The 13,484-nt window shown below is 40.8% G+C and overlaps 3 protein-coding genes across 4 annotated transcripts in view; 2 read left to right on the top strand and 1 right to left on the bottom strand.

The window, feature by feature from the left end:
* Positions 1–13,484, top strand: part of LOC131891359 (uncharacterized) — an 83,794-nt gene that overhangs the window by 22,509 nt on the left and 47,801 nt on the right. The gene's annotated exons all lie outside the window — the stretch shown is intronic.
* On the top strand, positions 4,330–5,871 carry LOC131892209 (uncharacterized). Its single transcript, XM_059241994.1, has 3 exons — positions 4,330–4,671; positions 4,731–4,981; positions 5,040–5,871. Exons 1-3 carry the CDS (start codon positions 4,597–4,599, stop codon positions 5,869–5,871), a joined length of 1,158 nt encoding a protein of 385 aa, XP_059097977.1. The 5' UTR covers positions 4,330–4,596.
* On the bottom strand, positions 10,427–11,526 carry LOC131891356 (uncharacterized). Of its 2 annotated transcripts, XM_059240885.1 has the most exons (4): positions 11,365–11,526; positions 11,061–11,305; positions 10,792–10,860; positions 10,427–10,720 (listed from the first exon to the last, which is right to left on the bottom strand). In XM_059240885.1, exons 1-4 carry the CDS (start codon positions 11,443–11,445, stop codon positions 10,717–10,719), a joined length of 399 nt encoding a protein of 132 aa, XP_059096868.1. In that variant the 5' UTR covers positions 11,446–11,526; the 3' UTR covers positions 10,427–10,716. The 2 variants fall into 2 exon arrangements, with proteins under 2 accessions (XP_059096868.1, XP_059096867.1); XM_059240884.1 differs by having other exon boundaries at positions 10,427–10,860.

The raw sequence follows: 13,484 nt of genomic DNA, 5'->3' as shown, positions 1-13,484 counted from the left end.
TTTTTGATGGGTAAACGATGGAAGAGGTATCCGACCTTGGCTTTGGCTTTGGTCATGATGGTGTTGAGATGATGGGTGAATGAGAGTTGTTGGGTGAATGTGAATCCGACGTAGTTGAATGTCTTGACAATTTCCATCGGGACGTTGTTGATGTGGAAGAATGTTGCAGGCAGACAGATGGCCTTCGTTTTGTTGGTGTTAATTTGAAGGCCGTTCTCCTGGAGTATGACTGAAGTGCATTGATGGCAATTTGCAATTCTTCAGTCGTGGTGGCCAGGAGGACCAGATTGTCTGCGTACTGAATGTATGGGAGTTGGATGTTGTTGATGGTGGGTCCTTGGTGGGTGAGAGTGTCGGGTAGGTCGGATACGAAGAGATTGAAAAGTATTATGTAACACTTTATTTAGAAATTTAGATCTAAAATAGATAATGGCGCATTTGACGGTGCCTAATGTAGTAATTTATTCACGGTCCATGGATGGTATAATTGTCTCGTTGAAAGTAGGCGAAGCATTTCAAATGTGTGGTTGAATATATCGCACGTTTAAGTCTAGAGATAGTAAGACGATGCTAACTTTGTACAAGTCGATTGTAGAGCCACATCTTGAATATGCTTCACCCTTTTGGCCACTTGCTGATTTGCGATCAATGCGGGAAGCAATGGTCGGATAAGAGTACCTCAATTGCCTTGCACCTTGGAGAGTACAGTGATGTGTAGGTTCATGACGTAAATTTTAAATTTGAGTGAGGGCCACCGCTCAAAACTCATTATGGCTCTTCCATTGTACTGTTAAGATTATCTTTCTGAACCAACGTAAATGATGGGTTATTTGCTGTTGCACCAATGTAGTTTCATTCAATTCATTCACGTTTGTTCGATTAACGGTATATATTTTTCATTGGTCAGTTTGTAAAGGGTAGACAAAGTGACGTGGAAGTCTAAGTTATACATATAATATATAATTATCATGATATATTAAGGCCTATCCAGATTTTTTCCTGTCGTCTCATTTGGCTTCACTTTCACAACCATACTTTGTAGATGAAAAACTATTTTGATGACGCTAAAATGTCTTGAAAACGAGGAGAAATGTCTGTTCTAACGGTTGTGACCTTTAAAATCTACCCACCCAAAAACAAATCGTAAGAAAGAGCTGGCTTTAAGTTCGATTCTATACCGCGAGGTTGCAGGATTACCTCGACTATGTATGGTTAACGTTCCAGGCCGGAGTTCATGCGTTGCCTCTATTGCCACATGATCTCGGCAAAACCAATATCTTGCTCCTTATCATTCTCAAAATCAGAGCACTTAAATGAACTGATCTTTCTCGTCTTCTTCTTCTATGGTCTTGACCTCATTGCTGCAGCATGGATTGGAATGATGTTTCTTATTACATAGAGTAAGTTAGGTTTTGATATCACATCAAATATTGGCAACTGGTACTTTCTCTAAATCAACAAAGGCCTTAACTCATTCATTAGGTGCCCTGTTATGTACTGTGCTTTGAAAGAGCGTAATTTTTGACCCAGTTGTTTGATCAAGCCGAAGATTTAACCATTATATGGCAACCATCTTGGGACAATCTCATTTAAAAAAGAAAACCATGTGATGATTTGAATCGTAGTATTTCAATATTAACCTTAGCCTATACATCTCAAGCATTCTTGGTCAAACATGTTGCATTCAGCATTTTCTCATTCAAGTATTTGTCTGCAATCAATCGGCAAAATTAAGACTGGTTGAGCTTCTTGATAATGTCAAACTGGCTTTGTCGCACCCAATATTGTACGCTTCCATGATCCCAAACCTATGTATAGCATTCTTACGCTGAACGAATTATGTTTTACATTCTGCACTACAGAGGCCGCTTTTTCAATCTGCCTCTATCAAATACAGGGCCACTTGGGCCGATTTCTCGTTATTAAATTGTATTGAATTTGTTTTGGTTTTTGCTAATTATATCAAAATATTATATATTATTAGTGAGCCTGGTCACATAATGTCTAAAATAATATTTTTCATGGCATATAACGGGTAGTTTTCTTAACAATCCACCGTGCCTCTTCCCGTTTTTTTGGCAGTCTGACGGTGCAAATAAGGGTCTTTTAACCCAACAATGTACATTTCTATGGTCACAAAACTGTTGAAGTATTAACCGAGAAAATGGAACGAAAGGAAAAATCACATATTCACGCAACCTTTGAACTCGATCGTTTAAAAACATTCCGTGCACCAAATGCAATTTTCATATGTTTTTCATATTTTCATATTTTTCTTTTTCTTGGTCCCTTTTTTCTTCATAATTTGATCCAGCATGTTGTCCTTCCAATCATTGTCCTCTATCTCTTACCCAGGTCTTGGTAAAAACAAGCCTTTGCTTACCCAGATCCCAATGAATAACATGCTCATGACACAGTTGATATATTTAAGATGTTGACAATATTCAATAATAATCAATGTATTCCTGAAATAAATCTATCTTTCTAAATCTAACTATATTTCGTGTAGCGCAGGAAGCCTAGAGAATGCGTACCTATTATCAGGAATAATTATAACTAGCTAAAAAACTAATTATTTGCGGTTGTGGGTAAATTCCAGATGGTTGTCAAGACTAGTTTTCTTCGTAGCAGTAACCCTTATTGTCGTTGTTATGTCCCTAAGGACACACCCCTAATCCAATATACACAGAGGGTTATATCTTCACGTCCGTTCTATTCAAGATCAAGATTAGGAGTCAGAGAGGGAGAGAGATATATAGAGGGAGCAATAGAGAAAGAGAGAGCAGGACAGCTGCATATGCGCATGTGCATGCAATACAAGTACACACCATCTCCCCTCACAGATGGAAGCATCCTCTTTCTCAGAAGTTTGAATAAGTATTAGGGAAAAATAGAATCGCTGGATTTGCTGAATTAGAAAGATGTGTGCAAAACGTCGTCTCTTGAAAAACTGGACAACTCGTTTCTTCACCACGCAAGTGGAGTTAGCCAGTACGGTATCAAATTTCTTCTTAGGCATCAATTGACGAAACATGATGATGACTCAAGGTGTAGAAAAAGTTGATAAGAAGACTAGAATTAATACAGGGTGGGCATCATCCACAATTCAGGATGGGCCATGTACAATCCACGGGAGCATCCTCCACAATACAGGGTGGGCATCATCCACAATTCAAGGTGGGCATCATCCACAATACAGGGTGGTCATCATCCACAATTCAAGCTGGGCATCATCCACAAAACGGGGTGGGCATCATCCACAATTCAAGGTGGGCATCATCCACAATACAGGGTGGGCATCATCCACAATTCAAGCTGGGCATCATCCACAAAACGGGGTGGGCATCATCCACAATTCACGGTGGGCAGTCTCCACGATAAAGGGTGGGCATCATCCACAATTTACCATGGGCATCCTCCACAATACATGGAGGCCGAAGGGCCCCAAACTTGGAGAGCTACAGGCCACACGCAGAAGGGCAACAAAAGACCACATGCAGAAGGGTGGCAAAAGGCCACACGCAGAAGGGGCGGGCTGGACAAGTCTGCAAATGGTGTGCCAGGTTTTCCTCACCAAGGGGATGCACTTATTCGCAAAAGGCGGTTCTTGGCTTGGAAACTTGATGTCCTCAAAGGTCCATAAGTTAGATTCACAATATATGGACGTAAACAGAGGACAGCAAGTCGGACATGCCGATTGCGCCATGTTATGTCCCTAAGGACACACCCTAATCCAATATACACAGAGGGTTATATCTTCACGTCCGTTCTATTCAAGATCAAGATTAGGAGTCAGAGAGGCAGAGAGATATATAGAGAGAGCAATAGAGAAAGAGAGAGCAGGACAGCTGCATATGCGCATGTGCATGCAATACAAGTACACACCAGTCGTGAGGTTTACTTGTGCTAAGACATCCGTCAGAACTGAAGAGGAAATCTGCAAATTAGCCATGCACAAGTGTCGAATGGAGAAGTAGAGGTCCTAGTTTGTCATATCCGCGGGCTTGATCTGTCTATTGTAACAATGTATAGGCTCCCTTCTTGTTCAGTGAGCTCTTTTATGTCAGCTCTCCAATTCACTGGAAATGAGTTGGACCAGTCAGTTTGCTAAAGGTTTTCTTTGTAGGGGACTTTAATTTTCCGGCTAGCGTTGTAGAGTGGGAGGTTAGTCCCAATGGGTATATCCCCATTTCGAAATCGACATCTCAGTCATTTGACCTGCTTAATCTCATCCAATTAAGGTTTTCAATGCAAATTTGAAAATACTTCCGCTCTAATGAAATTGTTAAGAAATCAAAGCATGTCTCTTTTTGTTGTTGTTGCTTGACGTTTTTAGTATACCATAGAAGTTGATTACTTCTAGCTCATCTTTATGATGTTACTGAACCGAAGAAAATGGCTAAGACCAGTAGGATATTGTTTAGAGCCGGAGAAAACATTTAAAAACCTCGCAATATTTGGAACGCTGACACCTCCCTCATAATGCCAGTTTTCCAAACACTGAAACGCGTTCGCTCATTTCTCCAGTCTTCATTCAACTTTCATATCAGAACTCAAGACCTCAGTTATTTTTGCTTAAATTACTAAAAGTGCCTAATGAATACTGTAATAAAGGTTGATGTGCGGCCCTGTCATCGTCAATATGCGGCTGACATCCGAAAAACCGTAGAGGTAAGAGTGACTGTAAAGAGATGATTTCAAGTCTTCATGAAAAGTACCTTTATCCGTAGGGAACTGAAACTGACTGCGTCTTGATATGTGGTGGAATGAGGATTAGTATTCATCAAATGGTTCTTTCGATTGCCACGGGATTGCTCCAAAAACACTTTGGCATACAACCCACCCTTGACGAAATAGTAATGAACGAGAGGTACTTGCCTTTAATGGACAAGTTCTTGAACTTAATATATTACGGACAAACTAGCTTCGCTGGGGATCTTTTGCCACTATTCCGACGCATGAATCACTCCATTCAGTTGAAGTAAGAGTGACCATTACAATCTCTTTATTGTCAATTGATAGCTCTTTGTTCCTTACAGATTAACCATCAGCTACCTAACGATCATTGATCCCGAATCAAATCCGTGGGCCTCCAATGAGTCACCTATGGGCAAGCAATACCCTTATCCCCCAATTCCAGGACAAGAAAATGAGGCTGCAAAATCTGTCTCTAATGATGTTGCGCAAGTCTTGGCCAATCGTCCCGCTTTAGCTCCCCTCGATATTAATCAAGGCTGTGCGGTGAGATCTCGGGGCCTTGAAAGTGTGGCCACAAGTGTGGTCCCCACTATGGTCTCCAGAGTGATCTCCAGTATGGCCTCGAGTGTGACCTCGAGTGCGATCCCCAGTGTGACCTCAAGTTTGGCCTCGAGTGTGGCCTCGAGTGCGATCCCCAGTGTGACCTCAAGTTTGGCCTCGAGTGTGACCTCAAGTTTGGCCTCGAGTGTGGTCCCAAGTGTGGATCCAAATGAGGTCCCAAGTGTGGATCCAAATGAGGTCCCAAGTGTGGATCCAAATGAGGTCCCAAGTGTGGATCCAAATGAGGTCCCAGGTGTGGATCCAAATGAGCTCCCAAGTGTGGATCCAAATGAGCTCCCAAGTGTGGATCCAAATGAGGTCCCAAATGTGGTCCCAAATGTGGTCCCAAATGTGGTCCCAAATATGGTCCCAAATGTGGCTCCCCGGGTTGTTCCAAGTGTGAATGGAAATTATTTCATTTCATTGGATATTGGCAATATGTTTGAGCAATATGTATATGATGCAATTCTGTCGAACGAATTGATAGAAATGCGCTTTTATGCTCAAATTCAAATGACTTACGACAGCAATTACTTGAATGAGATTCTGACGGTTCTCTTGGAAGGGCTTTGACCTTCTCATACGTATGTTCAGAGAAATACAATGCTAAAAACCAATACCTTTAGGACTATAATTCGAAACGAAGGACTTTTGATCGTATTGAGCTTGTACACGTAAGCTTTTAGAGATAATGAAAATGTTTACTTCATTTTTGTGCAATGGAACAGGTGAATGGTATAATTGATGTCCTCCGTTCATTTTAACGGTAGATAGGTAAGCAGGTCGTAAGTCTCTGTCAAAATCATTTCATTCAATCGGAAAGAATTAACCTGTCAAAAAGAATAGAAGAACACCATATCGAAGTCTGTGCCCCAATCTGTGAGGAGGAATCACTGATCTCGATCAATTCTACAAGATGAGGAATGTTTGTAAGGAGAAAGAGATCTTGTTTCAGGAAGCGTTTTTCAACTTTTTAGGGTGGCTCCAAACACTGGGTACACTTTGCAACTAAATATGAATCTTAGTAGTGGATAGAGACTTTGATTATGGGGAACGTCATTGAACGTTCCTAATAAGGCCAAAGCGAACAACTTTTTGTTCAAACTGCATTTTTAGTATGCATATGCTTTCTGAAAACCATCTTGTGCCAAGTGTTTGGAGCCACCCTGTATTTCGCATCATTTACGGAAAGCTCCAGAAGGACGAGATTGCCCAAGTTCGAAAACGAATTCACGTGGTCGAGAACGACAGATTCCACAACCTGTGTGATGGTGCGTACTCCACGGACGGTGTCAAGCACAGAGTTACCAGAGCCGTCTTTCTCGGGCAGTCTCGGCCAAATTTTTCGAGGATAATTGACCTGGTCCGACGTGTTCGTTTCGTTCTGCTTACTCTGGTAATATATTTCTAGACACTGGATGTCGGACACCCGACCAACCACTTGGCTGGCTAAACAGCATAATGGATGGTCTCCTGGGAATTGATCACGAACCGGTTTATTGTACTGTTCAGCCAACCGCGTGGTTAGTCGTCCGTCCGACATGCAGTGTCTAGAAATCTATGCTAGGGTCGAAGGGGGGGAAGTTGTGCCCAAACAACTTAAATTTCCCCGCATAGCAATTCATTATCACTTCTTCATGGTCTCATGTTTGGCCTATCAGTGCTGCAATCACTCAAGCCTATTGCAGATTAGATGCCAGACCAGAGGCTTATTTTTGAAGCTTTTACCTCGGACTTAGGGGCTTGGACGTTGGACCAGTAAGCAAATGCACTCACCAAAGTGATGAACACATGCCCATTGTGGGTAACATCTAAGCATTAACTCAGAGGTTCAAGCATTTGAAAAACTCACCTCAGTTTCTGCATTGAAAAAGAAATTTGGGTAGGTACGATAAAAATAAAAATGAGAGGTTGCGCAATATCTTTCTGAAATCTGAGGATTGTACTTATGAGAAGTCTGTTCTTGCTTCTTGTTCTTCTCTGTTCATGTGCTTAGTTGGATCATCAAGCAAGATAAGCTTTGTTATCATATTGAAAAGATGCACTGAATGCTTTTTTCATATTGGTATGACATTTTTCGGGAATCTTCACCAAGCTATTCCAAACTACATTGAATTCAAGTCAATGTAGTCAAAGTCAAGTCAACAGAGAATCATTTTTTCAAAGCCAAACTCTCGATATTTCGTAACTTCACCAGCGTCTAATTTGTGGCTCTCTTTGCATGTATTGGAACGCATTGTTGTCCTTAGCCTTCCATGTTGATTTATGATTGTTTTTGTTTTGTTGTTTTGTTTGCTACGAAGTCAGATGGTAGCTCTCTCCCTCGGGCTGCCGTCTGATTTTGGGTGTCCCAATTGAGGGATATTCCCGCTTCGTTGATTCATCATGTTAAATTGATCTTTTCTGAACAATTAGCCCATATTGTCACGGTCTTAAAATTCACCCTTGGGTGTCTAAGAAGTCGTCCAAGCGAAAGGCCATTTTGGACAGGTATCCAATTTTGCTGTTTGTGACCTCACAAATCTTGGCCTTAATTCAAAGAAGCCCAAATAATGTCCACCTTCCGCTCAAAAGTTGATTACATCCTCCTGGATCATTTTGTTTCTCTCAACGGACGATCATCGGCTAAATTATTTGTATACCATCTGTGACACACCCCAAAGCAATAGCCTGTTATGGATAATAGCCTTAGAGCTGAATTTTGACCTGATAATTTCCCATCACAAGATATATTTGATACAGCATAAATTTCTTTGATCACAGCGCATTCGTAAGTGTTGGCAAAGGGACGGAAAATGCTCTATTTTTTGTCCACGAAGAAAAGGGCATTCTCAGGACATGCCAATTTTGAGCTTGTTTTTGTTAGCTTTTAATGTTCTTTTCATGGACTTTGCACGAAGGACATTGGTCTTTAAATGTGTGCCTACTGATATGAAGTATTTTCTTACGGCAAGTGTGTCTTTATCATACCATGATTCATGGTTGATCCTGGAGTGGTCCCTCGTTAAAAAGATAAAGCTTTGCATCATTTTTTGGCTGACTTTAAAAGTTAGAACTCTTTCTAGATTTGCGGGAAATTCCCATGAGTTGTGGGATGGATCTTGATTGATGATCCCATCCATGATATGGGTGCGTGTCATTTGGATTGAGCAAGCATGATAACTGATGGGCTCAATCGTTATGATGTTCATGTTTTATAAAGTCACTTTCAATATTTTCAAGACTCGTTTGTAGACAAAAATGAGGTCACAATCGGTACGTTTAATTGAAACCCATTATCATAATAGATCGCATACAATAAAGTAGGTCAGTTAGTCAACATAAGTATCCAAGGATGGGTCAACAATAAAAAACTGAAAATAACAAAGCTTGGGAAGGAGATGTGGTCTAATGACTAGCACAGATTCTAGAGTGAGAGATGTCTCCAGTTGGATTATCGTCTCCGACCATGCCTAGGAAAGTTTAAGACGTCTATCATACCTGAAATAACTGTCCATAGTGGCCAGGTTGTGAGAAGTGCGTTAGAAGGTGATCGGATTCAGATATGTTAATTGGTTGTAACATGATCCCCAGATTGAGAACCAATCAGATAAAGGCTGGTCCGACGACAATGTGTATAGTCCTTTTCACTGAGCGGAGGAAGCGCCCTCTGCTTCGTCAAGGCGCAGTCAAACAAAGGTAGAAGTGGAAAGACGCTCTAACATGCCAGACTTTATCAAGAGATTATTTATTGCACAATTTATTGCTCAAGTACTATGACACAATGAATAAGCCATCAACTCTTCTGGGTGACGTTTCAAGTTTTCTATGGGTAAAATTCTGAACAATTATGACGGTTAAATATTCAATTTACAGGACGTTGTACACTGTAAGATTGCCAATGCATCAACACTTTGGGGATCATCAATTCCAACAAATAGTACAAAGAAAAGCACAGTTTCACAAGTTTTTGATGACTAATATAGAAATCATTACTTTTTCTAAGCTTACCATTGGCTTTTTAGCAGCCCAATTTAATGGAAAAAGGTGATGAAAAGTTGCTGGTAAGTTGTATACAATACATAGCTCTCTGTTTATCCCTATTTAGATGCTAAAAGTGTTTGTAACTTTAACCTTATAGGAATTGAACAGCCTATCAGAAGGGTTGGTGGTGTATTTATGGCGTAGAATAGAGTTGCAATACGTTGTTCAGTGAAAAATACCTTTTTAAAGTCAGGCACCTTAGAGCGCATTCTTGTTCTTCTCCGTTAGTATGTCCTCAACAAAAGGAGGGAGAGAGGACAATGGAAAAGACTATTCTTGCATTGGTGTTTCTGGATTCCAACGTTCCTTTTGTTTAGCTCCATTAGTCACCATCCCTCCCTATACTAACCATCCCACAGCCCCAATTTCACCTTGACTTTGGGATATCAGACATGGATATTCACCCCTGAAAGTAGTTCTGTTTCTCAAAAGTGGTCTCCTTACATCGCTGACCATCCCGACTTCTATACTAAGAACTGACTCATTCAAAGAGTTGTAGTCTGTTTCAGAAATGCATTTTATGTACTTCTACCAGTCATGACGTCACTATTCGCGTCCAAAATGGTGAGGAGCATTTTTTACTAGCTTGCCGACCTACCTCTGTTTTTCCATAAACCCTAATTATATGTAGAAGAACATAATGAATCGATTTAGGTATACCAGGAACCATGACGATTTGGTTCCATTTCGAAAATAGAGCTTGGCATGTCCAGTCATCAAGCGTTATATTAGACTTTATCAAAAAACCATCAAAAACAAGTGTCGAGGGTCACTTATTCTAATGGCAGGTGTCCTTCACTTCTTGCCTTCTTCTTGGAAAACTAGACGATAGTTGGCCTGCTTCTATCGTTGGTCAAGGGTCACGATTTTGAATCAACTTCCTCAATTCAACCTCAGGGTATGTACTCATTATTTCACTATTATTCTAGTATCCCGAGCACAATGAACTTGATTCAAGCATTATAGATACTCTCAAACCAATTCAAAAATCTGATTGACTTTACCTTGTGTAACAGCAGTGGCCGAGGTTTTCTAATTGAAACATTACCGTCCCCTTTCAATTCATTTTCTTTGCCGTTTTGAATGGGCAATATCAACCCAACACTATGCATTCCGAGCTTTATATTTCGCAAAAAGATAAGCATTGTAAGAATCCAGGAGATGTGATCAAGAATCGACATTCAATTGATTTCCACTACTTCATTCTGGATCTTTTTCACAGGATTTGGGATACCAGCTTTTGCAAACACGGCAAGGTAATGCATTTCCCGCATTTCTCTGGAGAAACCTTTATCATGAGCGAGTTTCTCGTAACTCCCGGAACCCAAGGGAACGGGTGTTTCAGCACAATGTGGAACCACACCTTGGCCCCCGAGATCTCGCTCCTTACGGGCATTATCTACAATGGAAAGATCATTGATTGGGGCATCTTGGCCGCCTTTGTTGTCAGGAAGATCTTGATTCCTCAACTGAGCTTTGTGTGGGGGTCCTTTATTGAGTCTTTGGTCCATGTCCCAGTGATGATAGCCTATACTCAATCTGCAAGAAACAATGCCTTTTATATTACGTTCGTCCCACAGTCGTCAATAGCTATCACTGAACTCCGACAAAATATGTTTTCACGTCGAGCAGAAATTGCCGAAGTTTGACCGTTCTAAAACCGGTTAGTACAGCCCTCTGGAATTTCTGCTCCACATACGAAGAACATTTTTTTTTGTCTGAATCTAGGAATCACTTACTTCAAATTCACCTCGTCATTCAGTCTTCGGAAAAGGGGCAATACCTCCTCGGCAAAAGTTGTCTCTCCTCGGTAGATCAATTCGATGAGATGTTCTATCGTAGGCCAATACCTCTTGTGGACCACAATTGCTTCGGAACCCATGTCGAATTTTCGTTTGACCAACCCTGTGGCCAAGGAGAGGACTTCTCGATGAAGAGGGTAAGTTTGATCATCACAAACCAAGACGCAATCAAACTGGTAATGCTAAAGAAACGTCTTTTTGGCACGGCAACTCAATAACAGTGTGTCAATTCAATTCTTACCAGTGCGTAGTTGAGGACATAAGCCTCGTGTTGGAGATGGGAGGGCCTTATTTGCACTGTGATTTGGGTTTTCGTCGCCATCACATCCGTTTGGAATCCTGACACTAGAAGAGACTGAGTTGCAATGCGAATCCAAGAATGAAATAAAGTTCAAATTGGGGAACGCTAACTAAATTGTTGGCAATTAGAACAATTAAGAGGGATATGAACGACATTTGATGAAAGGTTGCGTGTTTTGGTGGATACAAGTTGATCAGAGTTTATGTACCGATTTGTTCATTACCTCTCTACAGTGGTTCAAGTGCCCTTTACAGTTTTGACGCAAATACCCACGAACATCTTAGTATATGGAACAACTTTGGTTCTAGCCTGCATAAAATCTTTACATGTCAAAGAGTAACTCGAAAACTAAAACTTTCAAAAAAATCATTGAATTTCTTAATCCACAATCTCATCACAGGCAAATATTCGCTTGCCATCTGAAATTGTTGTCACCGCTTGAAATAACTCATCTTGCTTAATCCACTCATGCCTGACCTTGATCCACTCCACGGACTTCTAGAGATGTGGACTGCGAACGGAAACGAAAGTTTCATATCACCTTAACCATTCACTTAATTGAAATTTACCAATATGAAGGTTCGCAACATCTTGTCGAAAAGGTGAGCTTCAGCAAATTTGAGCCCAAAACTGTGTTTGGGGTGCTCAGGATATAACTTTGAAAGGAACCACTTTATAATCAAATAATATAGAAATGCCTTTAATTGATGAGATTTACGTTTCTTATTCCTTATTGATTTAATTCGAAGAGTGGCTGAGAGTTGCTATGACCAAGAGCAGGCCAATTTGGTAGGAAGCTCGTTCACAGTCCATATTTCTACAAGCTCGTGTCCACTCATACTCCCTCTTAAACTCTTCTGTAAGCTGGCAAGTGTCCTTTTCCTCTGTCCACTGATGCTTTCCATCAGTCATCACCTCCCTTTCCAATATATCAACCGATCCAATCCGTGTCTGGAGGCCTTTAGAGATTATCTCGGATAGTTTCTATATCGATGAACTTTCCAGCCGTGGCCTGCCTGATGAGGTTCTTGTCTCTTGGGAAATTCAATTTCTTGGGTGTTTTGATAGACGCCTTCAATTGCCCAATGTCCATGTGGGCCTGATTATCCATGATGGACATCTTGAATTTTTGCAACATGAAGTGTTGCTTCTTGGGTGCATGCATAGGTGACGTTTTTGATAGCTTGTGCCTCCACCTGGCGGTTCAATGTGACTGGGTCATGAATCGTTCCATGAAGAGAGTCTCATTATAAGATGATGTTTGTGTATAATTCAAGGGAGGTATTATTTCTGGGTCATCGATTAATCAGTGACGAGAGAAACCTCCGAGTCATGAGAATGCAACAGGGCGGTGGACCAGGACACTCATTTCACCCTGTTGGTTGGCCAATCAACACTCGTTTCTCTAGCCTTGTCTATTGTGAAAATTTATTCATGACTGAAGACCATTTCCAAACCAGCATTGCTCCTCATGTTTCGGAGGTTAAAGAGCTTCCTCATCATTATTGCTTTAGTCAGCTTGATCTTCATATAATATATGATCTACCAATAAGTTACAGTCGACGGATTTGGTTAGGCCTTGAACAAAGGGTTGATCAGAATTTTCAACTACACACGTGTAAAAGTCTGACTTAAGAGATGCCCCTGGATCGACGCTTATATGATATTGATGACGTCAACTTGAAAACGTCAATTGTTAATTCCAAAACAATTGAACGGCATTTGTAGATATAATGTATTGTACTTTAACTGTATTGAAGTATGTCAAGAGTTCGTAGAACTTATGTAAGTGACCAGCCGAATAACGATTTGTCTATGAACTAAAGAATCGTCAAGAAAGAACCACACCCTACACCCTGATCCAATGGACGAAATCTATCTTCTATCATGTTTCGATAGACTTAGCACAAGCGCATCAAGCGCACACATTTCTCGGTATATTATGCTATGATCTTACTGAACAAAGAATAGTCTAAGATTTGCTCGTAAAGCCGAAAGTCCCCTTCTTTATTAGGTTTAAAGTCTAGTGTCTTACTCACGTTGAACTTGATTCGAGAAAT

This window comes from Tigriopus californicus, chromosome 12, assembly GCF_007210705.1.
Source record: "Tigriopus californicus strain San Diego chromosome 12, Tcal_SD_v2.1, whole genome shotgun sequence".
Lineage (NCBI taxonomy): Eukaryota > Metazoa > Arthropoda > Copepoda > Harpacticoida > Harpacticidae > Tigriopus > Tigriopus californicus.
This window is presented reverse-complemented; position numbering and strand designations above follow the sequence as displayed.